We start from the raw sequence: 26,479 nt of genomic DNA on the forward strand, positions 1-26,479 counted from the left end.
ACTCTCAACTAAAAATGAGAAATTTGCCGAGGATGTGAAAGCAAACATAAGTGTTCCAAAGAAACATTAGGAGAAAAGGATCACGAACTTGGTATTGAAATTCGCTGTTGGTGAAAAAACATCAGAGATAATCGTCCATGATTAAACATTAGAATCTAAGGTTTGAAAGCAGCGGAAATAAATCTTACGAGTTTGATAGAAAAGAAAGTGAAATTCGTGATAAGGAAAATGAACATCAGATGCTTTCATATCAAACATGAGACCTGCTAGGATTTGACAAAAAGAGAGGTTCAAAACACCCTTATCATCTGTAATACAACACAGAATAAACAGACGTTATAGAAAACATATTCTGTCAGCAGAGAGGTGTAAGAGAGATAATAGAAAGATAATATAAATAATGGACGCATGCCTGTGGCCTCTATATGAAGGTTAAACAGTTCTTGAAAAGCACAATCCCTTATTTCTAGCTTTACTTCTTGAAAATATTTACCGATACTTTTCATACATAAAACCTTATTGAGTATTGACCTATATCATCTGAATAAAAAAAAATTCAATTTCAGAAAAAAATGTGTTTAGTGATCATAAAACAGTTAAACAAAGTAATTAATATTATTGGTTTAAATCACTCTTCTGCTGTACGCTTCTTCGCTTCTTGTAATTCTGATTCGGTGTTTCTTTCTGACTTTGTATGATCGCCGTTTTAGATCTCTCCGTTTTATCATGTGTGTGTTTTGGTGTTTTTGTGTTTTTTTTTTATTCAAACAGCTTTATTTATCAGTTGTATAAGTGAATGTAACAAAACTAGGATTGTTCTTTTCATCTTTTAAGTACTTTATTTGATATAACATATCCTCTATGTTCCTTATCCTGTCTCATAACTTTTCTTCCTTGCTAAATCCGTTGAACTTCAAGATTTTTATACAAATTTTTCTCGACAATAACTCTACATGGCACACAGAACCACACATTTAGAAGGAATTTTAGCCCTTTGCTGACGTTCTCTCATTTCAAGAAATTTAGCATAACAATAGTCGTTACAACACCGTTATCTCCGAGTTTCCCCATCTTCCGCCTTGGAGTTTGATCCCGCGCGTGTCTTGTACTGTACTTTATCATTCTGCCGTCCTCCAGAAGACGTAGATTTTACATTTTACATAACGGCTCTGTTGTTTAAGGATGGCATTTTTTGTTGGTGGTCCTTAGAAGCACAAGTATACAGTCACTAACATACAAAACTTGTCAATATTTTATCTTCCCATTTTTGAGGAATACATTATTTTCCAACGGAGCGGCAAACAATCGTGTCGTGAATATATCTGGCCATGTAAACTGGACTTTCCTTCAACTTCTTGAATCCATCAGCCTAAAAACCGCATACGATCACTCGAATAAATCTGCAGTGTTTTATTACTTATATTGTGGTTCGCGCCCATGCGATTGATTTCAGTGAGAGTTGTCTCTCTTTGTATTGAAACTCTTATTGGCAGCCACATGCTATGCTTCATCTAAGTCCGTGGTTTCGTGAAGATTAGCGTGTTTCGTCTATATATCCGCCAAACCTATTAAACACAACTTTGTTAGGATTACGTAATGTGTCATCAATCAGTCAGGTGTGCTGGGATTACGTCATGACATCTGACATCCATACTGGAATAACAGAATGCATAAGGAACGTGGCGGAAGAAGCAAGGGGTAGGTAACCCTGTTACACTAGCAGGGTTTAATATTCTACCTCCACATACTTTTATACATCTACATGTTACCACATCTCCTAAAATGGTCAGATTTAAGAGTTACAACTGTATGAGGTCTGCGGGACAGTTACTATACAGCTATACTATCAGACCATTAGCGTTGGCCTACACATGTACCTTCCTGACCACTAGTCTTGCTCAAGTCCTTCAACATTACAAAATACTTATTCAAATAATATTACACGGGACCACTATCAATCGTTTATAAATACATGTACACTGTAGCGTATTTTTGTTGTTGATCTATTCTTACATATCAACAGCTATTATAATGGAATCTCTCAAGAAACACATGATTTTTTTTTTCACTTTTGACATTTTTATTCAGATTTTTCCACATAAAATATTTACATGAAACACCTCATTATTTGTAGGTAGAGATTGACTCGGTCACTCATCCGTTGGTCCCATTACTTTGCATTACATGTTCAGTTTTAACACAATTTGACTATATCCCAAAACCTAAAATACACGGATTTATTGATAAAATGTAATAAAATGCAAGGATTTATTGATGAAATGTTATAAAATACACGGATTTATTGATAAGATGTTATAAAATACACGGATTTATTGATAAAATGTTACGAAATACACAGATTTATTTATAAAAAATGAATAATAGCTGTGAAAAAAAACGATCTGGATTTAAACACATTTACATTTAAATATAATGGAGATATAAAAGTTAACATTATCCTTTGTCAGTTGAGAAAATTTGTCATGTATTAAAATTTAAACTTTTGTTTCTACCTATCCAATAGTCATGTTCTTCCGTTGAAAGATTCCGATCACTTCAATTACCCACCCTACACCAAAGACATCTATTGAACTCCTCTGGAATGAATATGACTTTTCTCAATAGCTGTCAAGACTTGATACCAACATGAAGTTTATTATAGACTAGATGTTTCTGTTAAACTAATACATTATAATAATGTTTAGTAAATTATTAATAATGTTTAGTAAATTAGTATGTAAACAAACAAAAATCATGGGTCAGTTTATTATCATTTGTCTTGTGGAACATGACGACACAGACAATCAATCATTGGACATTTCATCTGTATAGTCCACCTACATGTGTAGCTATGAGGAATCATCATCTGATATACATTTGTTTTAATTATTATACCTTTCCTTATTTTACACTATATAAAAGGTAGACAATAGAAATGTTATTTGAACCACGTTCTCCAAAAACGCTATTAACCAGGTTAATTATAATAGTCAAAAGTGCTATTTACCCGGAATGAGCCCATTCAGATTTTCGCGGGTTTTTTTTGCTTCGTTCATTGTGATTGGACAATGCATACGCGTTTTCGTCACCAAGACGAAGAGACACAGTAATCGTTTAAGGGAATGATACAGGAACACTTCGGAAAATGGCTTCATCTACAGGTTTCGATAATCTGGATGAAGAAATGCTATATATATTAGAGAGGATTTTGTTTTTTCTGAAAAAGACAGCGCTAACACACAAAGGGTAATAAAAACGTGAATTAGCATGCTGAAAGACTATCCTCGGGAAAAATAATTAGTATTAGTAGAGGATATGAACACTGGTTCGAGAGAAAAAAATGGAATGATTTAAATGTTTGTATAATAAAACAGTTATTGTTTGGGTATTTCTGGAAATATCACTTTTATTGTCACCTTTGACATTAACTATTTCCCTCGGCTTCGCCTCGGAAAATAGTTCATGTCTCGGGGGACAATAAAAGTGCTATTTTCCTCACACCCATACAATAACTGTATACTATCACGTCATTTTTCATTGCAATATTGTAATAATGTAATCCATCTGTACATGTTTCAATGTCTGTTTTAGAGCTGTACATGGCTGTGTATAATCCGTTCTATAAATGTCTGTTTCAGATCTGTACCTGGCTGTGTATAATCCGTTCTATAAATGTCTGTTTTAGAGCTGTACCTGGCTGTGTATAATCCGTTCTATAAATGTCTGTTTTAGAGCTGTACCTGGCTGTGTATAATCCGTTCTATAAATGTCTGTTTTAGAGCTGTACCTGGCTGTGTATAATCCGTTCTATAAATGTCTGTTTAGAGCTGTACCTGGCTGTGTATAATCCGTTCTATAAATGTCTGTTTTAGAGCTGTAGCTTGTTTTGTATAATCCGTTCTGTACATGTATATGTCTGTTTTCAGAGTTGTACTTTGCTGTATAATCCGTTCTATGAATGTCTGTTTCAGAGCTGTATCTGGTTGTATATGACCCGTTCTATACAATGTATATATGTCTGTTTCAGAGCTGTACCTGGATAAAGAGGTGCCCGTCCTCAGCGTTCCCGTGTCCCCGCTGACCTTTTACAGGGAATATGTGGCCCCTAATAAACCATTAATTGTGGAAGGAGCCATCCAACACTGGCCGGCTCTACATCTCTGGGAAGAGTCTTATTTCAGGTACTAATGGCATGGGTCCTATACCGCCGTCATTTTAAGTAAAATTCTTAAATTATTGATCTGATTGTTCTGTGTTGATTTATTTTGTGATGAGGAATATCGGCGTTGGCGACATTAGATCGTCTATGTGTAGTTGGCGCCAAATCGTACACCAAATGTCTTCACGCGATGAATCCTGATAGCATCCACAGTAATATTTTGGTGTATAATATTTGAAATTATTGAATTGAATTCACATTTTTTATACAATATTCACTTTATATAACACAATAGATACATAATTTATAAAAGCTGAGGAAACTGGTGGTGCCACTGAATAAACAAACTACAGTAGTGTAGTTTATCAAGATCGGTAGAGCAAGCATCACAGCTTGATCTTAACGAATGCGACCAAACCGCCTTATTGAGACATGAGTTAAAAACAAAACTCTGACCAAGTGTGAGGAAGAATGAATAAAGACGAGACGTAACGCTACACATTGTGTGACGATTTACAATTAAATGACGTTAACAGTGTATCTTATTCGTCATTGGCTGTCAAGTATCTATATAATGTGATGCGTGTTTTTATTGGCACTAGAAGCTTCCAACTTTGTGTTTTGATTGGCAGTAAATGATATTTTATCAATTTTGATTGCTGTTTATTTTTTTCTGTAGACAGAAGATCGGCGATGTTGAGGTATCTGTGACGGTCACTCCTAACGGGTACGCTGACGCCGTAACGGACGGCAAATTTGTGATGCCTGATGAAAGAAAAATGTCGATGTCTAATTTCCTGGACGAGTTGGACAGACCGGACGATCACAGAGTGTTCTACATACAGAAACAGAACTCGAACCTGACGGACGAGTTCTCCAATATCATCAGTGATGTAGACACTCAAATTGACTGGGGCACCGAGGCATTCGGTGAGATTTCTATTATCTTACGACCACAATTTAGTTTTTGTTTGTTACGGTTTAACGTCCTATCAACACGTTTATATAACATACCTACGTCTGTCATCGTGTGTTAGTGTTAACTAAACGTCTGTCATCGTGTGTTAGTGTTAACTAAGTCCGGATAGATAGTTCTATTCTCTGTTTTCATACATTAACCTCAGTTCAGTAAGGTCAAGCTTCATACAGGAACTGCTTGTCTAATGTTAACTTAGTCCCGGTAGATCGAGCGATTGACAGACTGGTAGTTATTACCATTGACTACGGTTGTTCCCGCCCTTACAACATTTTGTCGTATTCTGTAAGTTAGACATAAATGTCAACTGACCGACCTACAAATACCCGGCCAGGTTTTCTTCTTTCAATATTCATCCGATTTTCTGATTCCACGCGTTAAAGTCGGTTTATTTATTTCAAGCTCATGACAGGAATTGCTTGTCTGGGCCACTCAGAGGAATTTGAAAGGTCTGGAATGCTGAGGCCTTTGTTTCCATATTCCACCCGAGAAGATAAGGTTCCCTTTATCAGCAATAAACTAACAGAACTTTATTGCGCTTAATTTTTATTATCTTTCAATTATAATTGAACTTGAATGTCAGTTTTTGAACCAGGTTTTGCCATTCGAGCTAAAATTACTTGCAGAACTTCATTGGTCAGAGATATTTCATTTTCCCATTAACCCGTCCGATTCCAAATGAAATGACGCCATTAAACTGTGATGATATTCTACTGTAGGACAAGCTCCAGATGCTGTTAATTTCTGGATGGGTGACGGCAGAGCGGTAACCTCCAGTGAGTATAATCGTAAGAGACGTGTTAGCCCGAGTTTACTATGGCCCTGACACCATGTCTGATGTAGTCCGAGTTTACTATGGCCCTGACACCATGTCTGATGTAGTCCGAGTTTACTATGGCCCTGACACCATGTCTGATGTAGTCCGAGTTTACTATGGCCCTGACACCATGTCTGATGTAGTCCGAGTTAACTATGGCCCTGACACCATGTCTGATGTAGCCCGAGTTTACTATGGCCCTGACACCATGTCTGATGTAGTCCGAGTTTACTATGGCCCTGACACCATGTCTGATGTAGCCCGAGTTAACTATGGCCCTGACACCATGTCTGATGTAGTCCGAGTTTACTATGGCCCTGACACCATGTCTGATGTAGTCCGAGTTTACTATGGCCCTGACACCATGTCTGATGTAGCCCGAGTTTACTATGGCCCTGACACCATGTCTGATGTAGTCCGAGTTTACTATGGCCCTGACACCATGTCTGATGTAGACTGTCCGAGTTTACTATGGCCCTGACACCATGTCTGATGTAGCCCGAGTTAACTATGGCCCTGACACCATGTCTGATGTAGTCCGAGTTTACTATGGCCCTGACACCATGTCTGATGTAGTCCGAGTTAACTATGGCCCTGACACCATGTCTGATGTAGCCCGAGTTAACTATGGCCCTGACACCATGTCTGATGTAGCCCGAGTTTACTATGGCCCTGACACCATGTCTGGTGTAGCCCGAGTTAACTATCGCCGTGACACCATGTCTGATGTAGTCCGAGTTTACTATGGCCCTGACACCATGTCTGATGTAGCCCGAGTTTACTATGGCCCTGACACCATGTCTGATGTAGTCCGAGTTTACTATGGCCCTGACACCATGTCTGATGTAGCCCGAGTTTAATATGGCCCTGACACCATGTCTGATGTAGTCCGAGTTTACTATGGCCCTGACACCATGTCTGATGTAGTCCGAGTTTACTACGGCCCTGACACCATGTCTGATGTAGGCCGAGTTAACTATGGCCCTGACACCATGTCTGATGTAGCCCGAGTTTACTATGGCCCTGACACCATATCTGATGTAGTCCGAGTTTACTATGGCCCTGACACCATGTCTGATGTAGACTGTCCGAGTTTACTATGGCCCTGACACCATGTCTGATGTAGTCCGAGTTAACTATGGCCCTGACACCATGTCTGATGTAGCCCGAGTTAACTATGGCCCTGACACCATGTCTGATGTAGCCCGAGTTTACTATGGCCCTGACACCATGTCTGGTGTAGCCCGAGTTAACTATGGCCCTGACACCATGTCTGATGTAGTCCGAGTTTACTATGGCCCTGACACCATGTCTGATGTAGCCCGAGTTTAATATGGCCCTGACACCATGTCTGATGTAGCCCGAGTTTACTACGGCCCTGACACCATGTCTGATGTAGGCCGAGTTTACTATGGCCCTGACACCATGTCTGATGTTGTCCGAGTTTACTATGGCCCTGACACCATGTCTGATGTAGTCCGAGTTTACTATGGCCCTGACACCATGTCTGATGTAGCCCCAGTTTACTATGGCCCTGACACCATGTCTGATGTAGTCCGAGCTTACTATGGCCCTGACACCATGTCTGATGTAGCCCGAGTTAACTATGGCCCTGACACCATGTCTGATGTAGCCCGAGTTTACTATGGCCCTGACACCATGTCTGATGTAGTCCGAGTTTACTATGGCCCTGACACCATGTCTGATGTAGCCCGAGTTAACTATGGCCCTGACACCATGTCTGATGTAGTCCGAGTTAACTATGGCCCTGACACCATGTCTGATGTAGTCCGAGTTTACTATGGCCCTGACACCATGTCTGATGTAGCCCGAGTTTACTATGGCCCTGACACCATGTCTGATGTAGCCCGAGTTTACTATGGCCCTGACACCATGTCTGATGTAGTCCGAGTTAACTATGGCCCTGACACCATGTCTGATGTAGCCCGAGTTAACTATGGCCCTGACACCATGTCTGATGTAGCCCGAGTTAACTATGGCCCTGACACCATGTCTGATGTAGTCCGAGTTTACTATGGCCCTGACACCATGTCTGATGTAGCCCGAGTTTACTATGGCCCTGACACCATGTCTGATGTAGTCCGAGTTTACTATGGCCCTGACACCATGTCTGATGTAGACTGTCCGAGTTTACTATGGCCCTGACACCATGTCTGATGTAGCCCGAGTTAACTATGGCCCTGACACCATGTCTGATGTAGTCCGAGTTTACTATGGCCCTGACACCATGTCTGATGTAGTCCGAGTTAACTATGGCCCTGACACCATGTCTGATGTAGCCCGAGTTAACTATGGCCCTGACACCATGTCTGATGTAGCCCGAGTTTACTATGGCCCTGACACCATGTCTGGTGTAGCCCGAGTTAACTATCGCCGTGACACCATGTCTGATGTAGTCCGAGTTTACTATGGCCCTGACACCATGTCTGATGTAGCCCGAGTTTACTATGGCCCTGACACCATGTCTGATGTAGTCCGAGTTTACTATGGCCCTGACACCATGTCTGATGTAGCCCGAGTTTAATATGGCCCTGACACCATGTCTGATGTAGTCCGAGTTTACTATGGCCCTGACACCATGTCTGATGTAGTCCGAGTTTACTACGGCCCTGACACCATGTCTGATGTAGGCCGAGTTTAATATGGCCCTGACACCATGTCTGATGTAGTCCGAGCTTACTATGGCCCTGACACCATGTCTGATGTAGCCCGAGTTTACTATGGCCCTGACACCATATCTGATGTAGTCCGAGTTTACTATGGCCCTGACACCATGTCTGATGTAGACTGTCCGAGTTTACTATGGCCCTGACACCATGTCTGATGTAGTCCGAGTTAACTATGGCCCTGACACCATGTCTGATGTAGCCCGAGTTAATTATGGCCCTGACACCATGTCTGATGTAGCCCGAGTTTACTATGGCCCTGACACCATGTCTGGTGTAGCCCGAGTTAACTATGGCCCTGACACCATGTCTGATGTAGTCCGAGTTTACTATGGCCCTGACACCATGTCTGATGTAGCCCGAGTTTAATATGGCCCTGACACCATGTCTGATGTAGCCCGAGTTTACTACGGCCCTGACACCATGTCTGATGTAGGCCGAGTTTACTATGGCCCTGACACCATGTCTGATGTTGTCCGAGTTTACTATGGCCCTGACACCATGTCTGATGTAGTCCGAGTTTACTATGGCCCTGACACCATGTCTGATGTAGCCCCAGTTTACTATGGCCCTGACACCATGTCTGATGTAGTCCGAGCTTACTATGGCCCTGACACCATGTCTGATGTAGCCCGAGTTAACTATGGCCCTGACACCATGTCTGATGTAGCCCGAGTTTACTATGGCCCTGACACCATGTCTGATGTAGTCCGAGTTTACTATGGCCCTGACACCATGTCTGATGTAGCCCGAGTTAACTATGGCCCTGACACCATGTCTGATGTAGTCCGAGTTAACTATGGCCCTGACACCATGTCTGATGTAGTCCGAGTTTACTATGGCCCTGACACCATGTCTGATGTAGCCCGAGTTTACTATGGCCCTGACACCATGTCTGATGTAGCCCGAGTTTACTATGGCCCTGACACCATGTCTGATGTAGTCCGAGTTAACTATGGCCCTGACACCATGTCTGATGTAGCCCGAGTTAACTATGGCCCTGACACCATGTCTGATGTAGCCCGAGTTAACTATGGCCCTGACACCATGTCTGATGTAGTCCGAGTTTACTATGGCCCTGACACCATGTCTGATGTAGCCCGAGTTTACTATGGCCCTGACACCATGTCTGATGTAGTCCGAGTTTACTATGGCCCTGATACCATGTCTGATGTAGTCCGAGTTAACTATGGCCCTGACACCATGTCTGATGTAGCCCGAGTTTACTATGGCCCTGACACCATGTCTGATGTAGTCCGAGTTTACTATGGCCCTGACACCATGTCTGATGTAGCCCGAGTTAACTATGGCCCTGACACCATGTCTGGTGTAGTCCGAGTTAACTATGGCCCTGACACCATGTCTGATGTAGTCCGAGTTTACTATGGCCCTGACACCATGTCTGATGTAGTCCGAGTTAACTTTGGCCCTGACACCATGTCTGATGTAGTCTGAGTTTACTATGGCCCTGATACCATGTCTGATGTAGTCCGAGTTAACTATGGCCCTGACACCATGTCTGATGTAGCCCGAGTTTACTATGGCCCTGACACCATGTCTGATGTAGTCCGAGTTTACTATGGCCCTGACACCATGTCTGATGTAGTCCGAGTTTACTATGGCCCTGACACCATGTCTGATGTAGCCCCAGTTTACTATGGCCCTGACACCATGTCTGATGTAGTCCGAGTTTACTATGGCCCTGACACCATGTCTGATGTAGCCCGAGTTAACTATGGCCCTGACACCATGTCTGATGTAGTCCGAGTTAACTATGGCCCTGACACCATGTCTGATGTAGTCCGAGTTTACTATGGCCCTGACACCATGTCTGATGTAGCCCAATTTTACTATGGCCCTGACACCATGTCTGATGTAGCCCGAGTTTACTATGGCCCTGACACCATGTCTGATGTAGTCCGAGTTAACTATGACCCTGACACCATGTCTGATGTAGCCCGAGTTAACTATGGCCCTGACACCATGTCTGATGTAGCCCGAGTTTACTATGGCCCTGACACCATGTCTGGTGTAGCCCGAGTTAACTATGGCCCTGACACCATGTCTGATGTAGTCCGAGTTTACTATGGCCCTGACACCATGTCTGATGTAGCCCGAGTTTACTATGGCCCTGACACCATGTCTGATGTAGTCCGAGTTTACTATGGCCCTGATACCATGTCTGATGTAGTCCGAGTTAACTATGGCCCTGACACCATGTCTGATGTAGCCCGAGTTTACTATGGCCCTGACACCATGTCTGATGTAGTCCGAGTTTACTATGGCCCTGACACCATGTCTGATGTAGTCCGAGTTTACTATGGCCCTGACACCATGTCTGATGTAGCCCCAGTTTACTATGGCCCTGACACCATGTCTGATGTAGCCCGAGTTTACTATGGCCCTGACACCATGTCTGATGTAGTCCGAGTTAACTATGGCCCTGACACCATGTCTGATGTAGCCCGAGTTAACTATGGCCCTGACACCATGTCTGATGTAGCCCGAGTTTACTATGGCCCTGACACCATGTCTGATGTAGCCCGAGTTAACTATGGCCCTGACACCATGTCTGATGTAGCCCGAGTTAACTATGGCCCTGACACCATGTCTGATGTAGTCCGAGTTTACTATGGCCCTGACACCATGTCTGATGTAAGGCCAGTGGAAACTCTGGCTAGAGACATGTCAGCTGTACCTTGATATCAGATATATATCAGTCATCTAGTGTGGTATGAGTAAGTAAACCAATGACATGCATTTCCTTCCTTTATGCCACAAATAAGTATGTTGCGATTATAATTTCACATTGCTTCCTAATTTCAAAGAAAGATGTATGTCGTCTGCCAACAAAACAAAATTTCCAGCATTTAGTGTTTTGTGACACTGTTGACGAAGATCATGGTGAAGTTTTTTTGTGAGGGATGTCATTTATAAAGCAAAAGGCGCTTAACCTTGTGGATTACCTGGCCTCATTTTACTTCTATTTCATGTCAGCAGTATCGCTATGAATATACACTTTGCTAATATCTCGCCATGTATTATTCATTTTGAAGTAGAATCACGCATGTCGGTAGTCAGTTCTTTGTTTTTGATTACTACAACTTAGAAAAAACCGGTTTGTATTTCCGCCAGGTAACAAAACGGTCTGGTTATTCTTATGTAACGTTTCCGGAACCATTGTCAGAAGGTGTATCCAAGTTGTGATATTATTTTAGGGTTAAATATCACTATCTAATGTGTATGTTTGATCCGTTCCGTGACCGTAGTAATGTATTAACTACATGACATCCGAACCATTACACGATATCTGACACGGAATTTCTGGTTGTGTTTGAAGACATGTTGTCATTTCTTACCATCTGTCTCATTAAAATATCTTAACAATGCGCTACGTCATGTTTTATTCCTTCAGTGCACAGAGATCATTACGAAAACCTCTATTGTGTGGTGAAGGGATGGAAGAAATTTATACTTATACCTCCCACCGATCTCGCTTATGTCCCGTACGGTAAGTTGATCATTTTTATCCCCGCAATGACAATGACAATGACAATGACGACGAATCTCGCATGGTATGGTATGTTGACCATTATACTCCCGACCGATCTCGTCTATATCCTGTATGGTATGTTGACCATTATACTCCCGACCGATCTCGCCTATATCCTGTATGGTATGTTGACCATTATACCCCCGACCGATCTCGCCTATATCCTGTATGGTATGTTGACCATTATACCCCTGACCGATCTCGCCTATATCCTGTATGGTATGTTGACCATTATACCCCCGACCGATCTCGCCTATATCCTGTATGATATATTGACCATTATACCCCGACCGATCTCGCCTATATCCTGTATGGTATGTTGAACATTATACCCCGACCGATCTCGCCTATATCCTGTATGGTATGTTGACCATTATACCCCCGACCGATCTCGCCTATATCCTGTATGGTATGTTGACCATTATACCCCGACCGATCTCGCCTATATCCTGTATGGTATGTTGACCATTATACCCCGACCGATCTCGTCTATATCCTGTATGGTATGTTGACTATTATACCCCCGACCGATCTCGCCTATATCCTGTATGGTATGTTGACCATTATACACCCGACCGATCTCGCCTATATCCTGTATGGTATGTTGACCATTATACCCCTGACCGATCTCGCCTATATCCTGTATAGTATGTTGACCATTATACCCCCGACCGATCTCGCCTATATCCTGTATGGTATGTTGACCATGATACCCCGACCGATCTCGACTATATCCTGTATGGTATGTTGACCATTATACCCCCGACCGATCTCGCCTATATCCTGTATGGTATGTTGACCATTATACCCCCGACCGATCTCGTCTATATCCTGTATGGTATGTTGACCATTATACCCCCGACAGATCTCGCCTATATCCTGTATGGTATGTTGACCATTATACCCCCGACCGATCTCCCCTATATCCTGTATGGTATGTTGACCATTATACCCCGACCGATCTCGTCTATATCCTGTATGGTATGTTGACCATTATACCCCCGACCGATCTCCCCTATATCCTGTATGGTATGTTGACCATGATACCCCGACCGATCTCGTCTATATCCTGTATGATATGTTGACCATTATACCCCCGACCGATCTCGCCTATATCCTGTATGGTATGTTGACCATTATACCCCCGACCGATCTCGCCTATATCCTGTATGGTATGTTGACCATTATACCCCGACCGATCTCGCCTATATCCTGTATGGTATGTTGACCATTATAACCCCGACCGATCTCGCCTATATCCTGTATGGTGTGTTGACCATTATACCCCCGACCGATCTCGCCTATATCCTGTATGGTATGTTGACCATTATACCCCGACCGATCTCGTCTATATCCTGTATGGTATGTTGACCATTATACCCCGACCGATCTCGTCTATATCCTGTATGGTATGTTGACCATTATACCCCGACCGATCTCGTCTATATCCTGTATGGTATGTTGACCATTATACCCCGACAGATCTCGTCTATATCCTGTATGGTATGTTGACCATTATACCCCGACAGATCTCGTCTATATCCTGTATGGTATGTTGACCATTATACCCCGACAGATCTCGTCTATATCCTGTATGGTATGTTGACCATTATACCCCGACCGATCTCGCCTATATCCTGTATGGTATGTTGACCATTATACCCCGACCGATCTCGCCTATATCCTGTATGGTATGTTGACCATTATACCCCGACAGATCTCGTCTATATCCTGTATGGTATGTTGACCATTATACCCCGACAGATCTCGTCTATATCCTGTATGGTATGTTGACCATTATACCCCGACAGATCTCGTCTATATCCTGTATGGTATGTTGACCATTATACCCCGACAGATCTCGTCTATATCCTGTATGGTATGTTGACCATTATACCCCGACAGATCTCGTCTATATCCTGTATGGTATGTTGACCATTATACCCCGACCGATCTCGTCTATATCCTGTATGGTATGTTGACCATTATATCTTCCTTATGACGAGACTCTCTGTACATGTAAGTTATAATTAATACCTCCATCGTGCGGTTCCCTTTTACTAAATATTACCCTGTTCTGTTATTGTGATTGCAAATTTGTATCTCTTTCCAGAATTATATCAAAGTGCTTGTTACCGAGAGAAAGAAGAGGGTGGATTTGAAATCGTTGATGATGAAGAAACAGGCAAGGTATTGTGTCTGTAGTGTTCTAGCTGGCATATTGTATGTGTCACCACGAGGATTGTGGGGTGTGTGTGTTTCTTGTGTGGGGTGTGTCCGTCAGGATGTGGCTACACAGTTATTGGTTTGGGGAATTAGCATTGGTAGAATAAGCCACACCCTGATGAAACCCCTTTCGTATAAACCCCGTGGTGAACTGTAATTTCCTTTGAAACAATATGGAGACAGTCTCTTCTTCTTAGATATTTATTTTTACTCACTGGAATCAATATTTCACTAGGGTTCAACCAATACAGAAGTTCTATATAAATTGTCCACTCTGGTGCTGGCCCCTACTTCAAAGTTGGTCAAAGTCCACGGGTCCTTGTAAAAGGCCAGCACCCTCACACTCACTTGGGTCCTAATCTAGCTCTCTCCTTCTGCACTCTTCTCTCTCTCTCTAAAAACTATTTATGTATACTCTTTACAAAACAGTCAAAACTATAACATTCAATTTCATTGGTTAATAAAATAGTAAGAGGTGGAGTTTAATTATTAGATGGTGCCTATAGTAATTAAGATATGTTGACACCAATTACCTAACAGCTATGGTCAGTAGTAAATCATACAAAGTCCTATTGTGTCTCAAAGTGTTTATCCTACAATTACTTTAATTGAGCCTGTTGAGTGACCACCTGTCAGCTGGAGGGTTCACAGGTAGATATGTGTCAACTCAATTAAGGCTAATCCAGTTTACCTGGCTGACTCCTAAAAACATCAAAGCTTCTAAAATACAATACGATTCTAATAAAACTGACTGCCAAGCTAATTCAAATGTCTAGTAATAAAATATAAACAATATAAATTCCATAGTCTCATGTTGAAATATTCCTACAATTTACTTATACCTGAAATATCACTAATTATTAAAATGACCATTTTTGTACTATGATACATTCCTCCCTACCAACTTAGTTTGCTCCGCAAACTTAGAAAATTTCAAAATACATAATAACATATCTCTATCTATCAACAATAAACATTTATAGAAAATATCATTTTAACATGTTTAAAACAACTATTAAAATTTATAGCTATATTCCTAATTATGCACAATATAAAATCAAAATGTTACGTCATAGAAAAGCGTGTGGAATATAAATTTTTAATGTACATGCCTGTATGATTGATCAAGTCATGACAGACAGACATTATAACACTCATGTATATAGGTGATCAGACTATAGACATGAATGCACAGCTTAAGTTGGTTTTTTTTTAACAAAAAAATCTTATATGAACTTTTCCTAAACTTGAAATAAACAGTAATAACCAGATATATTTATAACAAAATTTAGCTATATATATAATAAGAAGACATATTTCACATAATGAAGACTTAACCACTATACATCTATTCTAACGGGTTCACTCTCACACTCTCAAGTCATGGAATACAAATGTTTCTTATCACAATACATATTAATAATTTATATACAAACTGCAGTAATCCATTTGAGAAGGGAAAACAAAATCAACATTGATTATAATTGGTCCTTAGAAGTGAATGTCTATCACTGACTTAATTATAGTACCATGACTGTTATACTCTGTAGTGTATACCGAGTTCATATTGGATATAAATGCCACTGTCCATCAGGTTATCATTTTGTAATATCCATTTATAATATATCCATACAGTTACTGCACATCATCCAGTGCTGATTTCATTGTTACACACAATAACATAATTCCATGTGTCACGAAATACTTCATTTTCTGAGTACAGATATGTCTCGAGCTGCATGAGCAATTGTCACTGTCCTTTAGTTTAAAAGCCACTATTACTTAATTACACCATCATTTATTGAATGCACCATTTCCTTCAAAACATTGAAAGTATATCATTCTTAATCACTATGAGTTCAGTTACTTTATTTTTCCTCAAATAACATCCTGTATGTAAGGGAACACTTTCTCTGAGTTTGTCTTTTCTTATCAACCATATGTTTGTCTCTTGTCTCTTATTGTCGATTAGCTCCTGGTTTCACACATGTACATATATCTTGTGTCCTTGAAGTTACTATAGCATCACTGAGTCTGGAATAGGGTTCACAATCCACTTGGTTCTGTCCTATAGACTTCATTGTACTGGTATGCTGAATAGTAAACTTTAAGAGATACAACCACATATCATGTGCTATAATTTTTTCCATAAAAGACTTCATGTGACAATTCAAGAATATTTCTACATTTTTTTTTTTTTTTTTTTATAATCTGACACTTTAGAATACTATTTTTTTTTTCTTAAAGTATTACCCCACCATACTGTGTTGTCTACTAGCAGTTTAAGAGCATGGTTTTGGTTCAAACTCAGCTAGCTTTCTCGCAAACACTCTAGTACAGTATTGGGAATCCTAAATCTATACCTTAACAAAATTTCTAATGCTATAGTCACCTACACTGTAATAACGTTTAAAAAAAATCTTACTATTTACAAAATGTAGCACTAAACAACATGCTATTAAACTATATGCAAATAATGTTTGATCTTAATTGATAGAAATAAGCAGGTTTAATTTACTTTAAGTTTTTAAAAACAATACTTAAACAACGATATGATAATTGAGTTTAACTAGTTGATTTGAGTCTTGTGCATCCCTTTTCAATTACAGAAATTGTGTTTCCTTTAAAGTTTTCTTAATAAGGAGCAAACACACTTTTTGGATTATACCAGAGTTCTGGTATTTCAGATACTGCTTTCCATACTAAGTTTACCATTGTGTTGAGGGTATTACCAAAAGCAACTTGAGCCATATTAGCATCTTTGGTCCACACGGGTCGATGTCCTGGATACTGTAGCAGATAAGATGTATCCTTCCCATCATAGGCCGTTTCCAGTATCCAGGCACTATTTCGTTGTCTTAACTGTTCCTCTGTTAGATATAAATATTTTAAATTTCTGTCCTGTAACTTGTTCTGTTGCTTGGTGACGTATTCTAGTATGAGTGTTGGGCCTACATTGCAGTTGACATATTCATCATGTATCAGTGGAATCCATGGAGATTCTTCTTTTGTGTCCAAGTAGTGAACTTTACAGTAAAATGCCTTGTGTTGTTTTGAATATGCTATTCTTGTTATGCCGTCTGACTCCCTGTATTTACGGCGAGTAGTGTGCACTTGATATGGATCTCTAAAATACTGGTCCTTTGCTTGACGATGATAATTAGCCGATGCAACAATTACAGCATCTTTATCTCCATCCTGTTTGTCGAAGAATTTGTGTCTATGGAGAGGACGCTTCCTTTTTCTTCCATCCATGTTTTTATTATCGTGAAATTGCTTTCTGAGCTCTTCAGAAACCATGCTCTGAAAGAGCCATGCATTTGGTATGTCTTTGTCTTTATACTGTACATAGTAATACAGTGTGTCCTTGCTACGTTTTGCTGACAATATTTTGGAAATCAGTTTATTTTCCTTATGACGTACTTGACTCTGTATGTCCTGGCTTTTCTTCATGTCATCCTGATTTTGAGTTCCTAATGGATCTTGTTGAGTTTGAGATGTATCGTTTGGTGGTGCTATATTTGTTTGATCCTGTGTCCTTTGTTGTACATGTACTTGTTGTGGAGGTGGATTGTTTAGTGGGACATTGTTCCCTGGTTCCTGCTGTCTATCCTGCTCATCAATTTCTTCTGCATTGAGTTCTGCCTCCTCTGTGTCATCCTCATACTGTTCCGGAGGATGAATTGGTCTCCTCTTTGGATCATAGTATGGTTTCAACCTCGTAGCATGGATCAGTGAGCGTACATCTCTGTTGTCTCTACATCTTCTGAGCTTAAATGTGTCCTTTGGTCCCCTGCGTGTTATATTGTAGGGTCCAACCCATTTTCTATGCAATTTTGGAGCTGTACCAACAGGAACTTGTGTGCAGTAGAGCCATACTTTATCTCCTACTACAAACTCAGTAGGTTTGGCTTGCTTGTCATACTGCTTTTTGTATTTTTCCTGTGCAATCTTCATGTTGTCCTTTGCCAATTTTCTTGATACTTCTAAATTCTTTAAATGTTGTGAGAGGTGTACTCTGAAATTCTGTGGCAGTGTTGGCTTCGGAATCAGATCTGAGTCGATTGGCATCCTCATTTCCTGACCAAAGAGGATGTAATATGGAGAATGTAATGTCGATTGGGTCGCCGGTGTCATACGATATGACATCATGATTGCTGGTAGAACCTCTGGCCATGTGTCTTGTTTCTCGTTGCAATGTATTCTCAGCTGCTGTAATATGACGGAGTTCATCCTTTCACACGCTGAGTTTGTCTGTGGGTGATACGAGCTGGTAAATACTCGCTTTGTTTGAAACATCTCCGACAAGGCTTGGATAAGTGAAGACATGAAGTTTTTACCTCGATCTGATATTAAGGTCCGTGGTGCACCATAGCGTGTAAAAATCTCTTTGAACAAAACATTTGCAATTTCAGTTGCAGCCTGTGTTTTCAATGGAAATGCCTCGCACCATTTTGAAGCGCTATCTACTACCAGGAGTATGTATTTGTACTTTTCTGTAGTTGTAGGTAGTCCTCCTAGTATGTCCATGTGCCATCTACTGAAGACTTCTTCTACTGGCATTGGATTTAGTGGTGTAGGACGACCAGCTGAGTGTCGTTTAGTTTGTTGGCATATTTCACAACCCTGAACATAGTCTTTAATTTCTTGGTACATTCGAGGCCAATAATACTTGCTTCTGACTGCCTCATATGTCCGCTCATGTCCCTGGTGACCAGCTACTTTACTGTCATGATAAGCAAGGAGAACTTCATGTCGAAGACATTGTGGTACCGCTACTTGAAAAACCAGCCTTTCTGTTGCTTCTTTATTCTTGAATCTTCTTTGGAAAATGTGACATAAAATTCCATCCCTCATTTCATAATTGAAAGCTTCAGCCACCACCTTCCTTGCAGTAATGTGGTTGTCAGGTACCAGTCCATCTTTCTTGTAACTAAAGATGCTGGCAAAATCTGGACATTGTTGCTGTAGCTGTGAAAGAACTGGATTTATTTGAAATTCCTCATAAAAGTCTTTCAATTGGTCGTCATCTATGCTTGCTTCATCTTCGTCTTCTAGATCCTGTACATTGTCCTGAGTATTGGTTTGACATACACGAACAGCCTTTTCTGAATCAGCGAAATATTCAAAGGTTGCCGTTATGTAATCTTTCTGGTCCATCTCTTGCACATGTATTTCATCTACATGAATTGAATCTGATTTGATTTCATAGCCTGGAACATCAGGTGTCTGTTCTGTAGGTACTTTGGTCTGTAAATCTTTGTCTTGTTTGTACTCCCTCCTTGAAAGTCCATCAGCATTTAGATTCCTCTGTCCTGCTTTGTGTTTTACCTCAAAGTTGTATCCCTGCAGCTGTAGTGCCCATCGTGCCACTTTGCTGTTTAACTTCTTGTTGTTCTGTATCCATTTGACTGTAGCATTATCGGTGTAAACTGTAAATTTTCCTCCTTCGAGATATGGTCTAAATGTATTGATAGCCTCTACTAAAGCAAGTCCCTCTTTTTCATTTATGTTCCATCGTCTCTCTCCTGCATGCAGTGATCTACCGCCATACGCTACAGCATGTTCTCGTTTTCCTTCGTCGTCCACTTGTCCTAGTACATACCCTATGGCAAAGTCTGACGCATCTGTTGAAACAACAAATGGCTTCCTGAAGTCTGGAAATGCTAGAATTGGAGCTGTTGTCAAACATGTCTTCAGAGCTTGAAATGCATTGTCACAGTGCTTTGTCCAAACAAATTTGAGGTCCTTCTTCATGAGTTCATTGAGAGGCTGAGCAATCTTGGCATAATCTTTTACAAATTTTCTGTAATAATTACACATGCCAAGAAAGCTTCTCAGTTGTTTGGAAGATTTTGGTACCGGAAATTCTGCAACTGCACTGGTTTTCTCTGGATCCACACTGACACCATCCTTTGAGAGGATGTGGCCTAGGTACTTCACTTGCTTTGCAGCAAACTTGCATTTTGTAGGTTTTAGGGTGAGATTGGCTTGAGCTAATGTTGTGAATATCATATCTAAATGTTCTAAATGTTCTGGGAATGTTTTGCTGTATACCAAAATATCATCAATATAAACTAATGCTGATTTGAAGTTGAGGTTTCTTAACACTCTATTCATCAAAGCCTGAAATGACATTGGTGCATTTTTGAGTCCAAATGGAAGTCTGTTGAAATGAAAAACACCCTGATGTGTCACAAAAGCAGACTTGTGTTTTGTTTCTGGGTCCAATGGTATTTGCCAGAATCCGCTTGCAAGATCCAGCGTGGAGAACATCCTAGCTTTTGAGTCCCCTATTGTGTCAAGGATGTCATCTAATCTTGGCAATGGGAAATGCATATCTTCTGTGATAGCATTCAACTTCCTAAAGTCTACAGCGAATCTATATTCCTGTGGTTGGTCCGGTGAAAGTTTCTTTTTCTTGACTAAAACTACTGGTGAATGCCATGGACTTGTTGATTCCTCTATTATCCCTTGTTTCATCATATCCTCTGTCAGTTTTTCAGTTATCTCCCTTTGCTGTGGTGTTTTTCTATAGCAAGGTGATGACACTGGTCTGGAATGTCCTGTCTCTATACGGTGTTGTACAAGATTTGTTCTCCCTATTTCAGATAAGTCTTTAGCAAAAGCTTTCCTATGTCTCCCAATAAGTGCTAGTAGATCTTGTTTCTGTTGTTCTGTTAGGTCAGCATCATCTAATGATATCCCAAGGTCCTGTGCATTATGTACATGTATTTCCTGATTTCTTTGATGGCTGTCCCTATTTCTCTGGGCATTTGTATTTGATACTGTTGTGATGGATTCGTCATCTATCTGAGATGCAACCAGGGCTACTGTTGTAAATTTTGGTAAATGCACCTCAGCATTGGTTGGATTTAAAAATTGATAGAACCCTTCCCTTTGATTAACAGTTGTCAAACATTTACTCCCAGCTAAATTATGATGCATTTGTAGTGTCTGACTTGGTTCTAACAAAACTGAAGATTTCTCTGGGACATTAAAAATATTTACTTTCACAGTTGCCTCACAAAATGGTGGTATGGTGACACTATCTGTAAGTTTTACTAAATTTTCTGCTACTTTAGAAATTAGAGATATTTGAGCAAAACCATTTTTCAGTACTAATATATTATTGTTGAAATCTAAGTTTGCTTGGTGGGTTTTCAGAAAGTCTACACCTAAAATGATAGTGGAATGTAACCTTTCCAGAACAAAACAATCTTGGTATAAAATCAAGCCATCAATTTTTATTGGGATTTCCACTTGACCAAGAACTGTGTGACGTTCGCCACAAACACCAATAACCATTTTTAAATAGCAAGGCCTGATCTCTGTCCCTGGACATGACTGTTTTACAAATGAGTTTGTAACACAGGATATGTCAGCTCCTGTATCAACTAAAGCTTTAACCTTTTGGCTTCCTACTTTAACAAAAATTTTGTTTCCTACTATGGGCGTACTATGAATTTTGACGTCATTGTCCACTGAAATGTTTGAAATTGTACGGCTCATTTGTTTACACTTATTTTTCCTACAAAGACTTTCTCTATACCTATTAGCCATACTGTTATTCTAGCCTAATTTGAAAAACAAATTATTATTACAAAAATTTTAGTTTGTCACATGTGTCTATAAGGAAAGCACAAAGTGGCTGTACTCACTTTTGTTTCTTTTTGGCTTCTGTCCTCAAGGTTTATAGCTGCTGTTATCCTAGTGCCTTTGGTTTGGCTTGGCTTCTGTTGAGAGGTCCGGTCTTTTAGATTCTGCACCATCTGTCACCACGAGGATTGTGGGGTGTGTGTGTTTCTTGTGTGGGGTGTGTCCGTCAGGATGTGGCTACACAGTTATTGGTTTGGGGAATTAGCATTGGTAGAATAAGCCACACCCTGATGAAACCCCTTTCGTATAAACCCCGTGGTGAACTGTAATTTCCTTTGAAACAATATGGAGACAGTCTCTTCTTCTTAGATATTTATTTTTACTCACTGGAATCAATATTTCACTAGGGTTCAACCAATACAGAAGTTCTATATAAATTGTCCACTCTGGTGCTGGCCCCTACTTCAAAGTTGGTCAAAGTCCACGGGTCCTTGTAAAAGGCCAGCACCCTCACACTCGCTTGGGTCCTAATCTAGCTCTCTCCTTCTGCACTCTTCTCTCTCTCTCTAAAAACTATTTATGTATACTCTTTACAAAACAGTCAAAACTATAACATTCAATTTCATTGGTTAATAAAATAGTAAGAGGTGGAGTTTAATTATTAGATGGTGCCTATAGTAATTAAGATATGTTGACACCAATTACCTAACAGCTATGGTCAGTAGTAAATCATACAAAGTCCTATTGTGTCTCAAAGTGTTTATCCTACAATTACTTTAATTGAGCCTGTTGAGTGACCACCTGTCAGCTGGAGGGTTCACAGGTAGATATGTGTCAACTCAATTAAGGCTAATCCAGTTTACCTGGCTGACTCCTAAAAACATCAAAGCTTCTAAAATACAATACGATTCTAATAAAACTGACTGCCAAGCTAATTCAAATGTCTAGTAATAAAATATAAACAATATAAATTCCATAGTCTCATGTTGAAATATTCCTACAATTTACTTATACCTGAAATATCACTAATTATTAAAATGACCATTTTTGTACTATGATACATTCTGTCACCACGAGGATTGTGGGGTGTGTGTGTTTCTTGTGTGGGGTGTGTCCGTCAGGATGTGGCTACACAGTTATTGGTTTGGGGAATTAGCATTGGTAGAATAAGCCACACCCTGATGAAACCCCTTTCGTATAAACCCCGTGGTGAACTGTAATTTCCTTTGAAACAATATGGAGACAGTCTCTTCTTCTTAGATATTTATTTTTACTCACTGGAATCAATATTTCACTAGGGTTCAACCAATACAGAAGTTCTATATAAATTGTCCACTCTGGTGCTGGCCCCTACTTCAAAGTTGGTCAAAGTCCACGGGTCCTTGTAAAAGGCCAGCACCCTCACACTCGCTTGGGTCCTAATCTAGCTCTCTCCTTCTGCACTCTTCTCTCTCTCTCTAAAAACTATTTATGTATACTCTTTACAAAACAGTCAAAACTATAACATTCAATTTCATTGGTTAATAAAATAGTAAGAGGTGGAGTTTAATTATTAGATGGTGCCTATAGTAATTAAGATATGTTGACACCAATTACCTAACAGCTATGGTCAGTAGTAAATCATACAAAGTCCTATTGTGTCTCAAAGTGTTTATCCTACAATTACTTTAATTGAGCCTGTTGAGTGACCACCTGTCAGCTGGAGGGTTCACAGGTAGATATGTGTCAACTCAATTAAGGCTAATCCAGTTTACCTGGCTGACTCCTAAAAACATCAAAGCTTCTAAAATACAATACGATTCTAATAAAACTGACTGCCAAGCTAATTCAAATGTCTAGTAATAAAATATAAACAATATAAATTCCATAGTCTCATGTTGAAATATTCCTACAATTTACTTATACCTGAAATATCACTAATTATTAAAATGACCATTTTTGTACTATGATGCATCTAGAATGGTTTGAAAAATTATACTTTGATTGGTCTTAATTTCGGTAAGACAAGCAAGAACACATATTCATTGACTAAATTTATTATTGATATAAATAAGATAATTAATTCACAATAATTAATTCACAATACTGATGTCCATCGTGTTTTACAATATATCATTGTTATCCATTTGTTAATGTTCATATTCTCTGCGCTGTACTATTTATGAGAATAAACAATTGTCATTGTCATCCTATACTATATGTGACAAGACTTACTCATCTCCCAGTATTTGCTTTTTACACATTGACACGGCACCGTTCCCAAAACCACGGTCCATAATATATATAGTATGTATACTGTGCTGGGGATTGTTACAAATCTATAAGGTTGTATCAATAGTTGGATAATTCGTTGGTCATTTGAGCCTTTTGATGGATTACAAGTGAAGGCTAGTATTTTTTTTATTTGCTAAGAGAAGATTTTGGTGTGATTGTTATAAAAGAATTGGCCTGGCAGCAGCCTTCTTGGCTGGTTCGTAAAGCGTTGTATAGTATCTCGGAACAATTTAATACAATCTCACACATTTTACACATGGTGTACTGGTTTTTGTCTGATGAGAAAGTGTAGTCACTAAAACAACACGAATACATCCTATAGTGGTTGTGACATTCACATACATGTCTAAACTTACCATCTGAGGAAAATGGTATGATATTTGTACAAATTGATCACTCTACTAACAGGATTACATCATCTACGTTACTCCCTATATAGGTGCCATGGGTGGCGATTGATCCCCTGTGTCCAGACCTTGACCGCTACCCCCAGTATCGGCACACACGACCTCTGGAGGTGACCGTTCATGCTGGTCAGATGCTGTATCTTCCATCACTCTGGTTTCACCACGTCAGCCAATCACACGGCTGTATTGCAGGTATATTTCGTACTACCGCGGCTCTAAAGAAGGTATTTCAGACCCTCAATCGTTACTGGTAAAACAAAACTTAATGTACGTTTTTGATATTTTTCGTATTATTTTTTATTTTCGCTATGAGAGTGGAGACAGATTTTGAGTCACCAGCTTAGGGAAAAATACTCTCTTTTGGTAAAAACATAACAACTGCCCTGTTTGTAATAGTATTTGTTTTATTTCCCCGACAGGACGCTCTAGAAGAAATAAAATGGTATATTCTTGTTACAGTTAATTTCTGGTACGACATGCAGTTTGATATCAAGTATAACTACTACAAGTTCCTGGAGAGTGTAGCCGATACTGTTTCTACAAACAAATCCTGAATATCCTTGTGAGCATAGCCAACACCGAGTTTTAAAAAACCACTGACCCTGCAAGTTCCCATGGTGCAGCCAATGGCGTGACTACAACGAACACGTGACCATGCATGTTCCCAGAGTGCAGCCAATGGCGTGACTACTACGAACACGTGACCCTGCAAGTTCTAAGAAAGAGTAGCCAATACAGCGTCACGTGCAATAAAACAATTATTGACAGTGCGGCCAATCCTGTGTCTACAAATAGTTATTAGACCCTAAACGACCCCGAAACATTATTGCCTTATTGCTTACAACTGTAATATATTGTACGTGTAACTGTGACTACGAATAAACAAATTCCACGATTTATGTGCAGTCAACAATTTCTGTACTTCATCTTTTGTCCAATCGTCAAGACAAAAATAGCCATCATAGTGACTGAGCTTATTAGTGCATACGGTATTATAGCCGATTAAACTATTGGTGTCAACTAGCACCTTAGAAGTTTATATCTACGGGAGGGTGGTGTATAGTATTGGTGGTCTACATCATGTTACTAGTTTATATCTACGGGAGGGTGGTGTATAGTATTGGTGGTCTATATCATGTTACTAGTTTATATCTACGGGAGGGTGGTGTATAGTATTGGTGGTCTACATCATGTTACTAGTTTATATCTACGGGAGGGTGGTGTATAGTATTGGTGGTCTATATCATGTTACTAGTTTATATCTACGGGAGGGTGGTGTATAGTATTGGTGGTCTACATCATGTTACTAGTTTATATCTACGGGAGGGTGGTGTATAGTATTGGTGGTCTACATCATGTTACTAGTTTATATCTACGGGAGGGTGGTGTATAGTATTGGGTCTACATCATGTTACTAGTTTATATCTACGGGAGGGTGGTGTATAGTATTGGTGGTCTACATCATGTTACTAGTTTATATCTACGGGAGGGTGGTGTATAGTATTGGTGGTCTACATCATGTTACTAGTTTATATCTACGGGAGGGTGGTGTATAGTATTGTGGTCTACATCATGTTACTAGTTTATATCTACGGGAGGGTGGTGTATAGTATTGGTGGTCTACATCATGTTACTAGTTTATATCTACGGGAGGGTGGTGTATAGTATTGGTGGTCTACATCATGTTACTAGTTTATATCTACGGGAGGGTGGTGTATAGTATTGGTGGTCTACATCATGTTACTAGTTTATATCTACGGGAGGGTGGTGTATAGTATTGG

At 40.0% G+C, this 26,479-nt stretch overlaps 1 protein-coding gene across 1 annotated transcript; it reads left to right on the forward strand.

Moving 5' to 3' along the window:
* The first annotated feature begins 1,481 nt into the window (after window positions 1-1,481).
* On the forward strand, window positions 1,482-25,611 carry LOC117335654 (bifunctional peptidase and (3S)-lysyl hydroxylase Jmjd7-like). The gene is made up of 8 exons (XM_033895800.1): window positions 1,482-1,698; window positions 4,028-4,181; window positions 4,839-5,089; window positions 5,855-5,911; window positions 12,055-12,150; window positions 14,306-14,382; window positions 24,731-24,890; window positions 25,158-25,611. Exons 1-8 carry the CDS (start codon window positions 1,635-1,637, stop codon window positions 25,250-25,252), a joined length of 954 nt encoding a protein of 317 aa, XP_033751691.1. The 5' UTR covers window positions 1,482-1,634; the 3' UTR covers window positions 25,253-25,611.
* The last annotated feature ends 868 nt before the right edge of the window (window positions 25,612-26,479 follow it).

Source organism: Pecten maximus, chromosome 10 (genome assembly GCF_902652985.1).
Source record: "Pecten maximus chromosome 10, xPecMax1.1, whole genome shotgun sequence".
Classification (NCBI taxonomy): domain Eukaryota; kingdom Metazoa; phylum Mollusca; class Bivalvia; order Pectinida; family Pectinidae; genus Pecten; species Pecten maximus.

Bases quoted from the DNA above. Each gene is read 5' to 3' on its own strand.
- LOC117335654 (XM_033895800.1), top strand. From the start codon at position 1,635: ATGACATCTGACATCCATACTGGAATAACAGAATGCATAAGGAACGTG. The intron at 1,699-4,027 runs GTAGGTAACCCT...TGTCTGTTTCAG, and splicing joins CGTGGCGGAAGAAGCAAGGG to AGCTGTACCTGGATAAAGAG. The intron at 5,090-5,854 runs GTGAGATTTCTA...ATTCTACTGTAG, and splicing joins CTGGGGCACCGAGGCATTCG to GACAAGCTCCAGATGCTGTT.